A 14,528-nucleotide genomic window follows, 5' to 3' on the forward strand; every position below is an offset into this window, starting at 1 on the left:
AAATCTACACCCCCTGTATGGGAGATTAAGGTCATGTCTTCCATAAGGATGTATGGAATTCAACTGGAATAGCCCATTACAGCACATACATGTGCTTGTGTTACATTTTTGTAATTACGACTTCCGCTACCAGTGATTCATGCATGGCCTTAATGGCAATTCCAGTAGACTGGATAAAAAAAACATATTTATCATATAATTAAATGAACTGGGAGACATATTATTACCATTTCACGTACACAATTGGTTAATATTAAAGAACTTTGAATTCTTAATTTGCAAATGGCCATGGGTAAACCACCCCCGCTATCAGTGCTACATTCTCCGCTATCATTGCTACATTCTATGTCTCAACTGCTATAAAATATCTGTGAATGATCAATATTTTGTTATTTTGTGCAACTATAACGCTGTGTATATAGTATTCAATGAGGTCAATTGCATTCAAACATAGATTACAGTTTGTCATGTTTTGCCAACATGATTAAATCTGTGTGCCTGAATTGAAGAGGAAATGCTAGGATGGATAAGGATAAAGGGACAAAAAATGCAAACATGATGCATACAGGAGACTGCAACGAAGCTATGTCTCAAAGCTAAGGTGATGTTGAATAGCATTTCTTTGCAATTCTTTAAGAAAATATTGTGGGATTGCAGTGAAAATCTAGATGTACATTGAACACATACATTGTGCACATACATACTTGGTTTGGGTTCTCTGTCACTCAAAAAGTATGGTCGGACAATAACAAATATGTTTTATTTAATTATTTTGCTGCCCACCACAGTTTGGGACACTGATGGTGCACCATCAATTGACCTTTTTGGTAAATCCCATAATTTCTTGCGGTTAGACCCCAGATGTCATCATTTGACGTCATGCTGATGCGCACATCGTTCAGCGTGTGATGTCAAATGACGACATCTCAGGTCTAACAGCAAGTAATTATGGGATTTACCGAAAAGGCCAATTGATGGTGCACCATCAGTGTCCCAGACAGTGTGTTACTGCCAGGAAAATGGCAAAAATAAAGGATGTGGAGGTTGATTTCATTGTGAAATTGCAGTTTTATATGCATGTAGATGTGAAAATTTGAAGATTCTTTGCATATCTACCACTAATAAATAGAATCTCTACAGTTTGTCCACTTTGAAGTACGAAGTAAATTACGCAGTTTCTGCACGCCGTAATATCAAAAGGAATTAATACACTGCTAGGCGCACACTTATGCATGAGCGTCTTAATATGTGACGCACGATAAGCTTACGCAAAATGTGCCTATCTTACTTCGTACTTCAAAGTGGAACTGTATTGACTCTGCCTTTCTTTCAGAGGCTTCAAAATATTTTGGGAAGAGGGTCTGAGCCAGGGTTGTAGCTAGCCTGATTTTAGTGGTGGGCTCTAAATTGCTTAAGTCCATGAATGGCTCGGGACACAATCTTGAACGAGAGTGATCAGGGATCACCACCCCCCCCTAAAAAAATTGTTTTTTGCTCTTTTTATAATAAAAAAATCATTTAAAAGTAGAGCAACAGTAGATCATGGAACCCTAATAAAAAAACCCTGTTTTTCCATGATCGAAGATATCATTTCCTGGATGTAACAACTTTTTTTCCACAGACACCCACCTGTAAATGTGGCCATGATGCTTCTAGTGTAGGATCATCTTCCTCTGGGTCAAAGTCTGGGTTATCACTGGGCGGCAATGTCCGGAAGATGTTACAACATATCTATGAGAGAAAACATAAAAAGCAATTCACATAATAATTTAATTATATGGATATAAATGAGCTAATATATAGATAGCCTTGATCATCAACAGAATAAGAAAAAGTTACTACCTTAATTCAGATCAACTAGTGCTACCTTAAATTAAAGATTAAAACTTGCGACATCAGATTGCTACAAATGTTTGTATTTAATTAAATATGATCATAGTGACAGTGCAATTTTTCAGTAAATGACTTTGTCAACCCAGTTTAATGTTGCTAATTCATTCTTGCAACTATAAATGTAGTTACTTCTGATGCATCTGTATCTGTACAGGATGATTTGTTACCCACCACCAGTTTTCAGTGATTATGGACAAGTCTGTCATGTCAAATTACAACATTACATAAATTTGTAGAGTAATGTTACATGTACAATGTCTATTAAAAATATTAGCCATTTCTAGACGATCAAATGTTGCGTTTAGAAGGAATACACTTTTTAGAATAAACATTAAAACTGATGCGTAACAATCATTTTGATACAGCATATGTGATGCGATCAAGCAAAATCAGTCGGAACTCGGAAATATTAAATTTTCAGTTTCTTATATATAGGATAGTAAAAAGCATTAACAAATCTGGAATTTGCAGAAAACCAGTTCCAAAGATATGAACAATTAAATAGTTTCCAAAACAAAAGGAAATATTTCCTTTATATGGCTTTTTCTCAAAATCAATATTTCCGAGTTCCAACTGATTTTGCTTGATCGCATCACATATGTCCAACAAAGTATCATTCAGTTAATTTCATCTGTCCCAATACACTCAAATCAAAATACTTAAACATGCCATATCCAACCCCATTAGGATTTCAAATTGCTGTACATCAACTATATCAACATGCAGTCAATGGCCAGTTTGAGACCACTTCAGTTAATACAAAGTGCATACCACAAAACTGCAATTATTGTTTTACCCTACCAGCCGAAATATAGAATTTCATCTTGCCAAAATATAGATGATATATTTTATATTTGAATGAAATAAAGATGAATGAATGAAAAGATGAGAGAAATACAATCAGTGTCTTACGATGCTGTAACACAACATTTGAATGTACACACCAACAATAGAAGTGCATGTCCATTCAACATAATATGGACCCTAAATTCATTCAAAATTCAAATTTTGTTTGAGATTTTAAGGGGGTACTACACCCCTGTATGTAAATTTGTGACTATTTTTTGTTGCATTTTCTCAAAAAATAATACTACACTGGTAACAAAAGTTATGTATATTATTGGGGCAAGGAATCCAATTACTACACTGAAATTTCAGTGAGTCAAGACAAGCGGTTCAGTAAATATGATAGGAAATAAGGTACATCCTAGCGGTACCTCATTTTCTATCACAAGTGTCGAACCGCTTGTCTTGGGTCACTGAAATTCGAGTGTAGTAATCGGATTCCTTGCCCCTATAATACACGTAACTTTTGTTACCAGGGTGTTATTAGTTTTTGAGAAAAATGCAAAAATAGTCACAAATTTATTGAGGGGTGTAGTACCCCCTTAAGGACACAGATGAATCATGAAAGCCTTTAAAAGTATTACAGTTTACACATCAAGTTATGAAACCAAAATAGACATGGAAACATTCCAACATGAAATATGTACCAATCCGCAATACAACTCTTGGAGGCTTCTGAGACTGCCCTGCATTCACACGCAGACACTGAACCTAGATGTGCCAAACAGAATTTATTGATTTTTTGACCGTATATTTCTACCTTGGCAAAGCTTGCGGGCATAAATCTGTGTTTTCGCAAGACAAACACATTTGCATTTGTCTAATGAGACACGACATTACATTCCTTTCCAACCCCACATAGAACTAGTAACTACACATTTTTGTTACTACCATGCTTCTTTGTTTGTTTGTATATAATTTGTTTTCGAATGATCCAAAATACCAGTTAAATTTGCACAGGGATTGGTGGTTAAAAACCATACCTGAGAAAAAAAGTTTTTCTCTTGTTCGTTCTTTCTTTCTTCTTTCTTTCCTTCCCCCTTGCCAAAAAGCAACTAGGGTGTTAGGGTTAATCATTAAAAATACAACAAACTAACTAAAGAATGTATACAGTATACACCCCCAGAACATGCACAATATATAATATTCTAAAAAACATCCGAAACAATAATGATGAACTAGTAATGCTAGTGCTACTTATACATGAGTGCAAATTAAATTGAGTGATTCAACAGCCGAAGTGAATGCACTGTGTCATATTTATGCAAAGATGTGGTTCCCCCAATCAAAGGTGTCTACTTCCAGATCGCTGCTTTAGGTCAAGTGTAATTGTGGTAGGCAAATAAAGTCACATTCTTTGATTCCCATTACCTATTTCTGGTTCAAGTCCAAACAATTAATTTATTTACACACACAAAACTAATAATTATGTATTTTAAAAAAATAACTAAACAAAAACTTAAAATTAAAAAAAATATTTTGATGCTTAATATTACAATGTGTAATATGCCAATCAAAATTTCTTGGGATTTTTGGGTATACATGTAATATCACTAGCATAATTTGTTTTTGTATTCACCTCAAATTTGGTAAAATTACAAGTTTCTTTTCAACATTTCAGTCCACAATTACAATATATGCATGCATATTATTAGTTTCTCATGCAAAACCCAGTATTTCAACAGTCTCTAATCATCAGACTTATGATCAGAATCATTTAGAGCAGCTACATGAAGCTATCATCTTTAGGAACTAAATTATTTGACATTATCTGCCATAGGGACATACCCTAGTCGAACAATGCAGGCACATGCAAATTTAATTGAGATGTTTCCTCCAACTCTTAACAATAAATTGCAGAGGTAAATTTACCAAAACCAATACTTAATTAATACTAAAATGTCTAATTTACTATGTGCTGTATCTATTTGAAATTCTCTCTAATTGATGCGAATTAAATTACAGATGCATTCAACTCTAGCATCTGAACACCAGTAATGTAACATCTTCACTAGTGCTCACAACCTTGTACTAGTCTAGTCTGTCTGAATGCCTTGTGGCTTTCTAAATCATGTAATGATGACACTTTCAAAGTTGGTTTATTTCAAACAGTTTCAATGTTAAGTAAAAGGCAGGCAACAAGCAACACATTGTCCACATAATTCCTTTCCCCAGATTTTAAGGTCTCCAGTTACACCTTAAATTATAACATGGAAAAACATATCCAAAACAATAATGATGAACTAGCAAGGCTATGTATGCAAATTAAATTGAGTGATTCAACAGTCAAAGTGAATGCACTGTGTCATATTTATGCAAAGATGTGCGACGGCGATGGCAAACCTGATGAAAAATTATGTTTAACTCAAATTATGTTATAGAAGATAGCACAGTTTTGGTTTGCTGTCATTTTGCTATCTTCAGAAGATAGCAAATAATGTTTTCAGACAAACATACAAACATTGTCTGTACATGAATATCTTTTTCGATCTTCAGACGCCCATCACACATATACCCTTGAACTGCTTTAGCTCCAAATCTGCTGTCTTCAGAAGACAGCAATTAAGCTGTGAATCAAAAGTCATTACTACTGACCTCATAGGTCACAAACATACATGCGTATCCGCAACTGTGCCAATAAAATTTACCAGCTGTTATGTACACTACATGTAGAATAATTGCATCTAGAAGTTGAAAACATCTACTACAGCAAGCCATAATTCACCCAAAACTATTTCCTCTCAAATTGTGGATATAAATTTGCATACCTGTATAGATATAGATGCCCTTTTCAGACTGCAATTCAACGTTGTACAGGTGAATCTTACTTAACATAAGTCATATACTTTCTACATCAACCCCCGCTGCCTACTTGAATGTCATACATGTTGGGCTATAAAAGCTATATGCTCCCTCTGCTGTGCACGCTAATTACTTTTGACACTGTTCTGTGCCTTTTATGGGGTTTGAAGCAATCATGTCAGGAGGCATTTTCCCTAAGACACAGGGTAACTTGCATTCAAAATACCACAACATACGACACATACTATCTTCCTTGTCTTAAGATATTTGACACATTTAGTATCAACACAAAATATCCATAGTCCCAGGCAATCTGCCTCCTACAGTACATGTACAACACTGTGTTGCTTCTATTGAGGATGCCAATGTTTAGAGTGCCAACAGTAAACCCCAGACTGCCTAGCGCTCTCCAAGGCAGTGATATTGGAGTAAAGTGAGGTCACAGTGAGTTCAGTTGTCAAACGCTGCAAAACCTTCGGGCCACACAGTTACATACATCTAATGGTGCTGGATCATAATTAAATTCTCTTGGAAGAAGGTGAAATAATGATGCTGTCAGATAATGATACAAACATTTTGACCTTCCAAATATGTTGAAATATTTTTGAATCTTGGTTGAATGTGCTTCATCATTATCTTTACTTCAACATCCCAATAGGTATTGGACTTTATTTTACAGTAGAAGATCCTGAAAGCAGCAGCGTCAAAGACCTGGAATGCTTTGCCAGCTGACTCTCACCTTTTTAAATTTACAGATTAATTTTGATGTGCATACAATATGCTATGTATTTTTTTTAACTTATGCATTACTTTGTGTTTTACATTGTTTTTTCGATATACCGCTGACTGCAGGGATTTTGTACACTTCTTTCTCTGCGTTCTTTGCTCTTCATTTGTTATTGTTGTGTTTCCTCCTTTTGATCACAAGGGTTTGAGACAGCATTGGACATAGCCGGTATCACGGAGCAAATGCTACCCAATTTTGATCACTTTGCTATACAATTTTGGAAATGTGTAGCAATTTTATGCCATAGACTTATACAGTGAAGTGTGTAAATGTAACAGAAATCAAGTAGTACAAACTGAAAATGCTATGCATAAAAAAATGTCTTGCATCCAACGCTGCTTTGAGATTTGTTTGTAAGGTGTTTATTCAATTGGACAATATTTGGTCAATGTTCTCTATGATTCTTTAGGTTGGTACATCATAATGACAGATCCAGGACTACATTACAGCACATCAATAACACTGTATGTTTCTGATACTCGCTGATGAAAACATGTGATGTCAGTAACCAAATGACTTTTTTTTTTTTTTTTCTAAGTAACACATCTACCTAAGATGACCTTTTGAATTTTGAAATAGTAACTGCTCAAGCTACTGCTTGATGAAAACACCATAGGCCATTAAAGCAGCTATAGACAACCAGCCTGCTCAGCAAGTGAAGTAGGGTTCTTCATAAGTGACTAGCATCCTGCTTTCAGGCTTTCTTGTACAACTGCATTTTGCAGTCATCATGCCATTGTTGAGTTGATGATCCTTAACCTTTGGGACACAGAATAGGCATACATTTAACATATAAAGGTGTTATCAAATTCTATTTTGGTTAGGAAAATGACATCTGCCTTATTGCATTCTTAAAACGAAGAATGCCCTTCTGATATCAAATAATTTTGATTTTTTGAAATACTACAAATTTTATGGCAATTTTTTTTAAATTGACATTTTTGATGTAAATAACAGTCCTCGAAGTAAAATTTATAAATCTACTACAAAAAATACTGTGCAAAGGTGCGTGACCGACCCCTTAACACTACGATTACTCATTCCACTTTGGAGTATTTTTATTGCTCTGAATAGTTTTCAACCCTAGTCCACCAACAATTAATTCTTGAGTGTTTCCATACTTCACACTGTATGCTTTTTAGGACTTCCAGAGATGGAGGCAAGAGTGTATGCCGTAATGAAACTTCACACCTCAACAAACCTGACAATGTCATCATCCTAAAATCTAATTTACCTGTGTAACAACTTTTACATGACAAATACAATTTACAAGAAAATTTTAAGAACAAAAAAAGACTCTTTGATAAACTAATTTCTGTTGTAAATATTTGACTGAATTTTCTGGCTACAAAAGTTTAAAAGTGTTCAACAAAAAATGGACCAAGTGACCAAAAAGCAATTGAAAGTATGAATCATGACAGTGGATTATGTTCAAGACAGGACTGCTGATGAGCTGATCTGGGCCATGACACACTTTGTCTACCTATAGAATGTTGTTCCAATCTAGAGCAAGCGCTGTGGTAGGTAACTATTGCCTAAAGATGTTACATGGTTATGTGGCTGACAAATGTCGTTATGGGAGTCTGTAACTGAACTGTTAGTAGCTATTGATATTTTGGTGGGTTGGGAGACTGCACCATAAAGGTTACATAGATCGACAACACTCGTGTTTCAAACTTGAACTTATAAGAATAGGAAATCCACTCAACCTGCACGTAAAATCAAATTTGAGCCTAATTTGCTTGCCAATGCCGTCAAATTTGCTTGTTTATTTTGATCAAATTAATTCTGGACATGTTAATGTGAAAGGTTCACTTGCAGTGTTAGATTTACAATGGAAGAACTAATACTGATTCTTGCAAAGGAATTCTGTGGGAATCATTCGATTCTTGCGAATAATTTTCTGTTTAAATATAAACAAGTATTACCTTTGAATCAGGAGGTCCTTTACAAAGATCATTTCACTGATTCAAACTGAAATTATAACTCTAAACAATGTTAAGTAAATTATGTGGACTTGAATAAGAACCACCCTCCCCCTCCCCGAATAAGAACCACCCTCCCCCTCCCCGACACACACACAACCAAACACACAACCAAACACACAACACAACACCTCGGTCAAGCCTCTAAATAACTGAGACACTTGACTACCCAAAATTTTGCATGTCTGATACATGGCAATCACGAAATATTGGCAGGCAAAGCATCTTGCACACCATCATGTCACGCTCTTGCAATAATACAAATAAAATGTTTATGCTTGGAGCCGACTAGCTACTAGTAGCTTGATAACTGCGATGTTACACTCAGAATTCATTACTGACATTTCAAGTGTTGTAAGGTAAGCAAGAAACATCCATCAATCACAGCATAACACTTCATGCATACTCTTTTGTTTCTTCACCTTTTCTCTGGGAATTCCCCACAATGTGATCAAACTTATCACTTAACAAAGTTGACATTTTACAGAGGCAATACAATCCAGGCTAAAGTAATAATAGTTTGATGTTTTCCATTATCCAATACTTGCTTTCCATAATATTTAGTGTTTGATCGTTTGATATTTAGATGCTTGCATATTTTAAATGAAAGGAATCTTTTCTGCATTAAAAATATATATCGCATTTAAATGTAATGAAAGATTATTATATATATTGTCAGATCAGAAATTATATTGTGTCAGTGCAATAATGTCATAAATAAGTTTTCAGCCAGTTCGCAGCAGAGACATTTTTGTGTTTCAACTTGTTTACTCATTTATTGTTTTTACATAATCAATAAATAACTCAATTTTGCCCAAATATGTCACTTTTGAAGTTCTGGCACTGAGTGACACACAATATATCATAGTTCATACAAAGATTCTTTTCATGATTGGTCACTTAAACTTTAATATGGATTATTTTTGCAAGATCATACATATGCATTAGGATGGGATGGGGATGAGCTAACCAGTGCGTGTGTAGCGTTAACCTTTGTGTCGCTAATTACAGGATTGGTGTTGCTTCTAAACAAATTTTAAGTTAATTTGAATTTATTTTTATTGTCCTGGTGAAGAAGTTCAAATTCAAGTTATATAAAACATTTATTTTGTACTATGGAAATATTATTTTCATTCTGTGAATATTCTCACAATCATTCAACAAATTATAACAACACCACAAGTGATTCATCAAAATTTATCATTATCTCATCTGCCTGCAATTACACTATCACTACAATGCAACAATTTATTTTGTATGAGATTGATAAAGATAGCTGTTACACTAATCACATTTTACCATCCTACCAACCCAAATATTTGAATGGTGACACTGATTCTCCACTGGTCTGAGAGACTGATTTCATCTATTATGCCCCCAAGACAGAAGAAGGAATAAATATAGAGTGTACGCCTTTCTAGTTAGTCAGGTATCACACGCCAAATGAATTCCATTCATTCCTTTCCCCCAATATACACACATATGTAGGACGCTGAACAGACATGTCATATAAAACCAGCTGAGCACTACTGCTCCATAAGCAAGCATGTTTCTATTCAATGAGTTGGTCATATCATTGTTGTACACAACACGTAGGCATGCATGTTAGGTCCATGAATTGTAACCAGGTGCTATCTTTAGAAGACAGCTTTTTTTTGTGTGGTTCTTGTACAAATATATAATAGAAGTGTTTCTCCACTAGTTCCAAACTTGAATGGGTCTATACAACTCTATAACTTCTTCTCTTTTTTCCAACTAATAAATAAATTTAAAAAAATGTTTCTTTTTGATTTATTTTGCAATGTTTTTTTCAGGATATCACTTTTTTTGCAGTTTTTGCAAAATCGAGGTGCATTTTTTTGGCTTCCACAATCACATTTTTCTCCGGTTTCTAGTGTAGAAAATAATCAGCTTAAAAAAAAAGCTGCATACTAATTCAATGGTCCCTGGCTGTTCAATAGAAGCAATCAGTAATAAAAGGTACAACTTTATCCAGCTCTGAAAAAAAAATGTTTCTCCAGTTCCACACTTGAATAACAAGTTATTTAGGGTCTGTTATTTCTTATTTTTCCTCAATTTGTGTAAATTTTTTTAAATCGCATTTTCCTCCGGTGCATAAGCTATATGCTTCAGAATAGGACAATATGTGGAATACAGCACTCTCTCTCAAGCACATGGTGCTCTATAAGTTGTAATTCTAGATTGTGTGATTGGAATTAGACTAGAGATGCAAAGCTTGTGATGTTTTCACAATTACTGCAGATCCTCACTGCACAAATCACTGGATAAATTCTGACTGGAAGTTGTGTCAGTCACCATAACAAACCATGTTTTCGCTCCTATCGATCCACACAAAGCAGAAACAAGCTAAATTAATTGGTACATCAAAGTTCAAATACCGGGCCTCGTTCCTGGTACACAGCAAGAGAAAAGTGTGGCATTTTGTGTGTATGGGTGTAATGCAATCCATTCATTACATGTAGCCAAGAAAATGCACTCCCTAAAACTGAATGTGTATTCAAAGATCCACTGTATGATGGTGCAAGAAAATAAAATATGATCCTTTTGGGAGCTGTCACAATACACAAATTTGTTGTCTGTACTGCACTAGTATATTTTTCTGATACAAATAATAGCATTTTTAATAGTCTTCTATTAAAACATGCAAGTTCAGTGAACCTGGGCATGTGTCTATCATTTTTCAATTGTTTTATAATGTCTAAACATTTGTACAGTTAATGAATTGTTATTTTTATCTTCAGCAGTAGCGTAGTCATTTTATAATGGCAAAATTGTATTGATTTTAAATTTCTTCAATGTTGACAACGTATAAGGCTAAAGAAAGTTGACGTTAAGTTTCCTGGCACACATTATTTGTCGAGTGATGCAGTGTTCGATTTACCTGGATTCGCATCGCAAAATGTGAGTCATTTTTTACAAACTGCTACTCAACTACACAGACCAGTAGCAAAAATGCAATCCCAAAAATGCCTACTTGCGATCTGAACCACGCTGATATACCATCATTTGCAAGTTGCCATTTGTCGAAGTCAAAAATGTTTCCATAAATTCTATTTCCAAGAAAATAATCCACAAAAATATGACCCAAAAGTCCCTAAATCGTGATGTTTACGCCATTAAACTAAATACAGTATCCTCCCTTGTATGCAAATTTTTTTTCCATGACGTGTTGTGTTACAAACTTCCATGTATTACCAGATAACTAAAACGCGTGCATATTAATTTTATGACGCATAGAAGTAGCACTGTTTATATGGTGTATAGTTCAGTGGTGAGATGGAAATATCGTGTGTCCTTGGTGACAATCTTCCAAAATTATACAAGATTTTTAGGATTTCATAGATTCCTCACATTATTTTAATGCTTCAGCTAATAAATTAGTGAGTTTCCTCTACTAAAAAATGTAGGACTTCTCTTGATTACTGAAGGAAAATTTGCATTTAGACAGGGCACATGATAATCAGCTTAGGAAGTTTAGGTGCCGAATTTTGAACCACATTCGGTCTGCAACACTGCAGTTGCATAACATTTTTTAAGCATTGAGTACTGGGATTGAGTAATCTGTGAGAAGATAAGAAAATACAAAAAAATCGATAAAATATGATGAAAACAAACTGCTACTCAAAATTTTGGAATTGCTACTCAAATCTGAAAGTGAGTAGCAATTTTTGCTACACAAAAAAATAGATGAAAATCGAACACTGGAGTGATGAGGTTACTCTTTTATTATTCATTAATTTGCTGTATTTCATTATTACCAGAGGTTAATGCTCCGGTCATCTTTACAGACATTTTGTAACAGATTGAGAAAAGATTTTAGTAAATTATTGAGTTTGTTTTCATCTAAAAAATGAAAAAAAAAAGTTATTTGCAATTTTTGTAATCACTAGAAGCATGAAAGGGAATTTCATTTTTGACTGCATCCTCTACCCCTACAACTAAGACAATCTGCTGAAATCATCAGTAGGGCATGTCTGAATATTTGAGTGTTTACATTTTTGATATTTCCATCTCACTATTCATAATTGAATTTTTAATGAAAATAATGTTTTGGCCAAAATAAGATGGTGGGGTGACACTGATGGGTCGGGAAACTTGGAATCAACTTTCATTTGCCTAAATAAAAAATATTACCATGCTGCAAGAAGGAAAAACCATTGTTAATTGCATATATATCGTGGGTTGTGACTTGTGAACCACAAAGGCGTAACTCTCAAAGAATTCCTTTGCGAGTTACATCTTTCTGGCTCTCAACCCTCGATATGTGTGGTTACTTCATTTTATGTCCATTTTAATAATAGCCCTTATAAGTTATATCATTTTGAATATATAGAAATGATCAATGCACATAAATAATTCTTAGCTGAGCTTTGTAATGAGTTTGTCTGGTGTAATGCTCAAGCCTACAATATATAAGAAACCAATTTCTTAAAAGCAATTTTTATTTCCTACATTTTCACCTGCATTTAATAATTTGACAAGAGTTCATTTCTACTAAAACAAGTGGAAACTTTAGCATCAATTTGAATTTGTGCATGTTTTCCGCCTTTTTTTTGTGAAATTAACAAAGCGTGTAAATATTTATTTAGTGTTCAACTTTAAGCGAAAATTTGAAATTTGAAAATGAAAGTCAAAACATTTGAAACTGTTGCAGCTTGAAAAATTCATTGTGAAAATTTACATTTTTACAGTACACAATATGTACATGTAGTTCCAGTGTGTTACTCATACGTGTGGATTTCTACCTTGTGTGTTATACTCCCACACACTGCATATTGTAATCCACAGTGTGCCATTCCTTCCAGTTGGTTTTAAAGATTTTTTCCAGCTATCAACACACACAGTATGTTTATCTCTTACACTGTATCTGAATTATACATGTACCACTAAATGTCTAATTTCTAACATGAAAATTTGAGGCACACATGAGAGGCACACTTGTAAGTTTTCTTATTTTTTGAAATTTTACCATACATTTGAAATATACAGCATTAAACATGCTTACATTTTTACATCTAGATGGTTCTGAACATAACATGGCGACTTAATTGCACATATTCCCAAATCAAAAAGACTGCTGTTACAAAGAGTCAACTATAATACCAATTTTGATATTTGCCAACACGCTTGGAAGAAAAGTTAGTCGCTTTTTGGCCAATTCATTTTAGACATCCCTTACACTTAAGGGACAAAGCAATGTTGAGGTTTTATAAAAGTCATATAAAACAGTCAGCACTCAACATTTTTACAGGAAGCTGGGAACTGTAAAAATGCATAAAGTGTCCCAACATTTACGCGCACGATTGTAAGTCTTTCTGTCTGTCACCCGGGGTCTGTCATCTGATCTTAATTCTGAAGGGAGTGATTTTTTCACACACAACACCTCCTTCCTTTCCGACACCTAATGATAGCATAAAGACAATTTGTGGACATAGTCATGATAGTGTGCAATGTATGCGCCTCCCTGGTTTTCTTGGAAATGCTGGCATTATGGTATCCTTTTTTGCAAAGAAAACATCGCTTGCATAAAACAGCTTTAACTCTAGTACATTTAGAGTACTTTTGATATTATGTTATTTCACTAAAATATTTTCTAAAACCTCTGTCTGTAGCATCTATTATTTTCACTTGTTAAATCTAATCTAAAACATGAAACTAAGGCCAAAATATTTTGTGCCGTTTTCTTTAAAATGTATAAATTTTGTGTAAAATGTAGTGCAAAAAAAAACCTGTGTGAAAATGACCTTCTTACCATAATAGGAGACTGATAAATTAGGCCAGGCAGATAGAAAAACATTAAAATTGTTAGGCCTAAAAAATATGATTTGTACTGCCCTTTCCAACCAACCCATATGAATTATTGTTTACCATCATATTTTGCGGTTTATAATTTGTGTTTTTTAATTATTATATACATGTTGCAAAAAAAGCAAAAACAGACTGACCAACTGACCCTGACATTGGAGCTTTAAGGGCAATACATATTACAAGCCTCATCTTTTTAAGCTTTATGGATGTTATTTTGCAAGTCATAACTTACAGTAAGAAAACATACTGATCAATAACTTTGTTAAGGTTATACACAATTTTGCCATTTTCAGAAGCAAAATGGGATGCACGTAGCCCCCTTTAAACTTATCTATTTCTGGAAATAAATATCGGAGAGAGAAAACGAAACTACGCCTAAAAGCTGA

General features: G+C 34.3%; 1 protein-coding gene across 3 annotated transcripts in view; it reads right to left on the reverse strand.

Moving 5' to 3' along the window:
- The window catches only part of LOC140152535 (serine/threonine-protein phosphatase 2A 56 kDa regulatory subunit epsilon isoform-like), a 97,173-nt gene that overhangs the window by 39,548 nt on the left and 43,097 nt on the right, over nt 1–14,528 (reverse strand). For all 3 annotated transcript variants that reach the window (XM_072174906.1, XM_072174907.1, XM_072174908.1), the window contains exon 3: nt 1,630–1,731. In XM_072174906.1, the coding sequence (XP_072031007.1) occupies nt 1,630–1,731 (102 nt within the window). The remainder of the gene's footprint in view (nt 1–1,629; nt 1,732–14,528) is intronic.

This window comes from Amphiura filiformis, chromosome 5, assembly GCF_039555335.1.
Source record: "Amphiura filiformis chromosome 5, Afil_fr2py, whole genome shotgun sequence".
NCBI classification, from domain to species: domain Eukaryota; kingdom Metazoa; phylum Echinodermata; class Ophiuroidea; order Amphilepidida; family Amphiuridae; genus Amphiura; species Amphiura filiformis.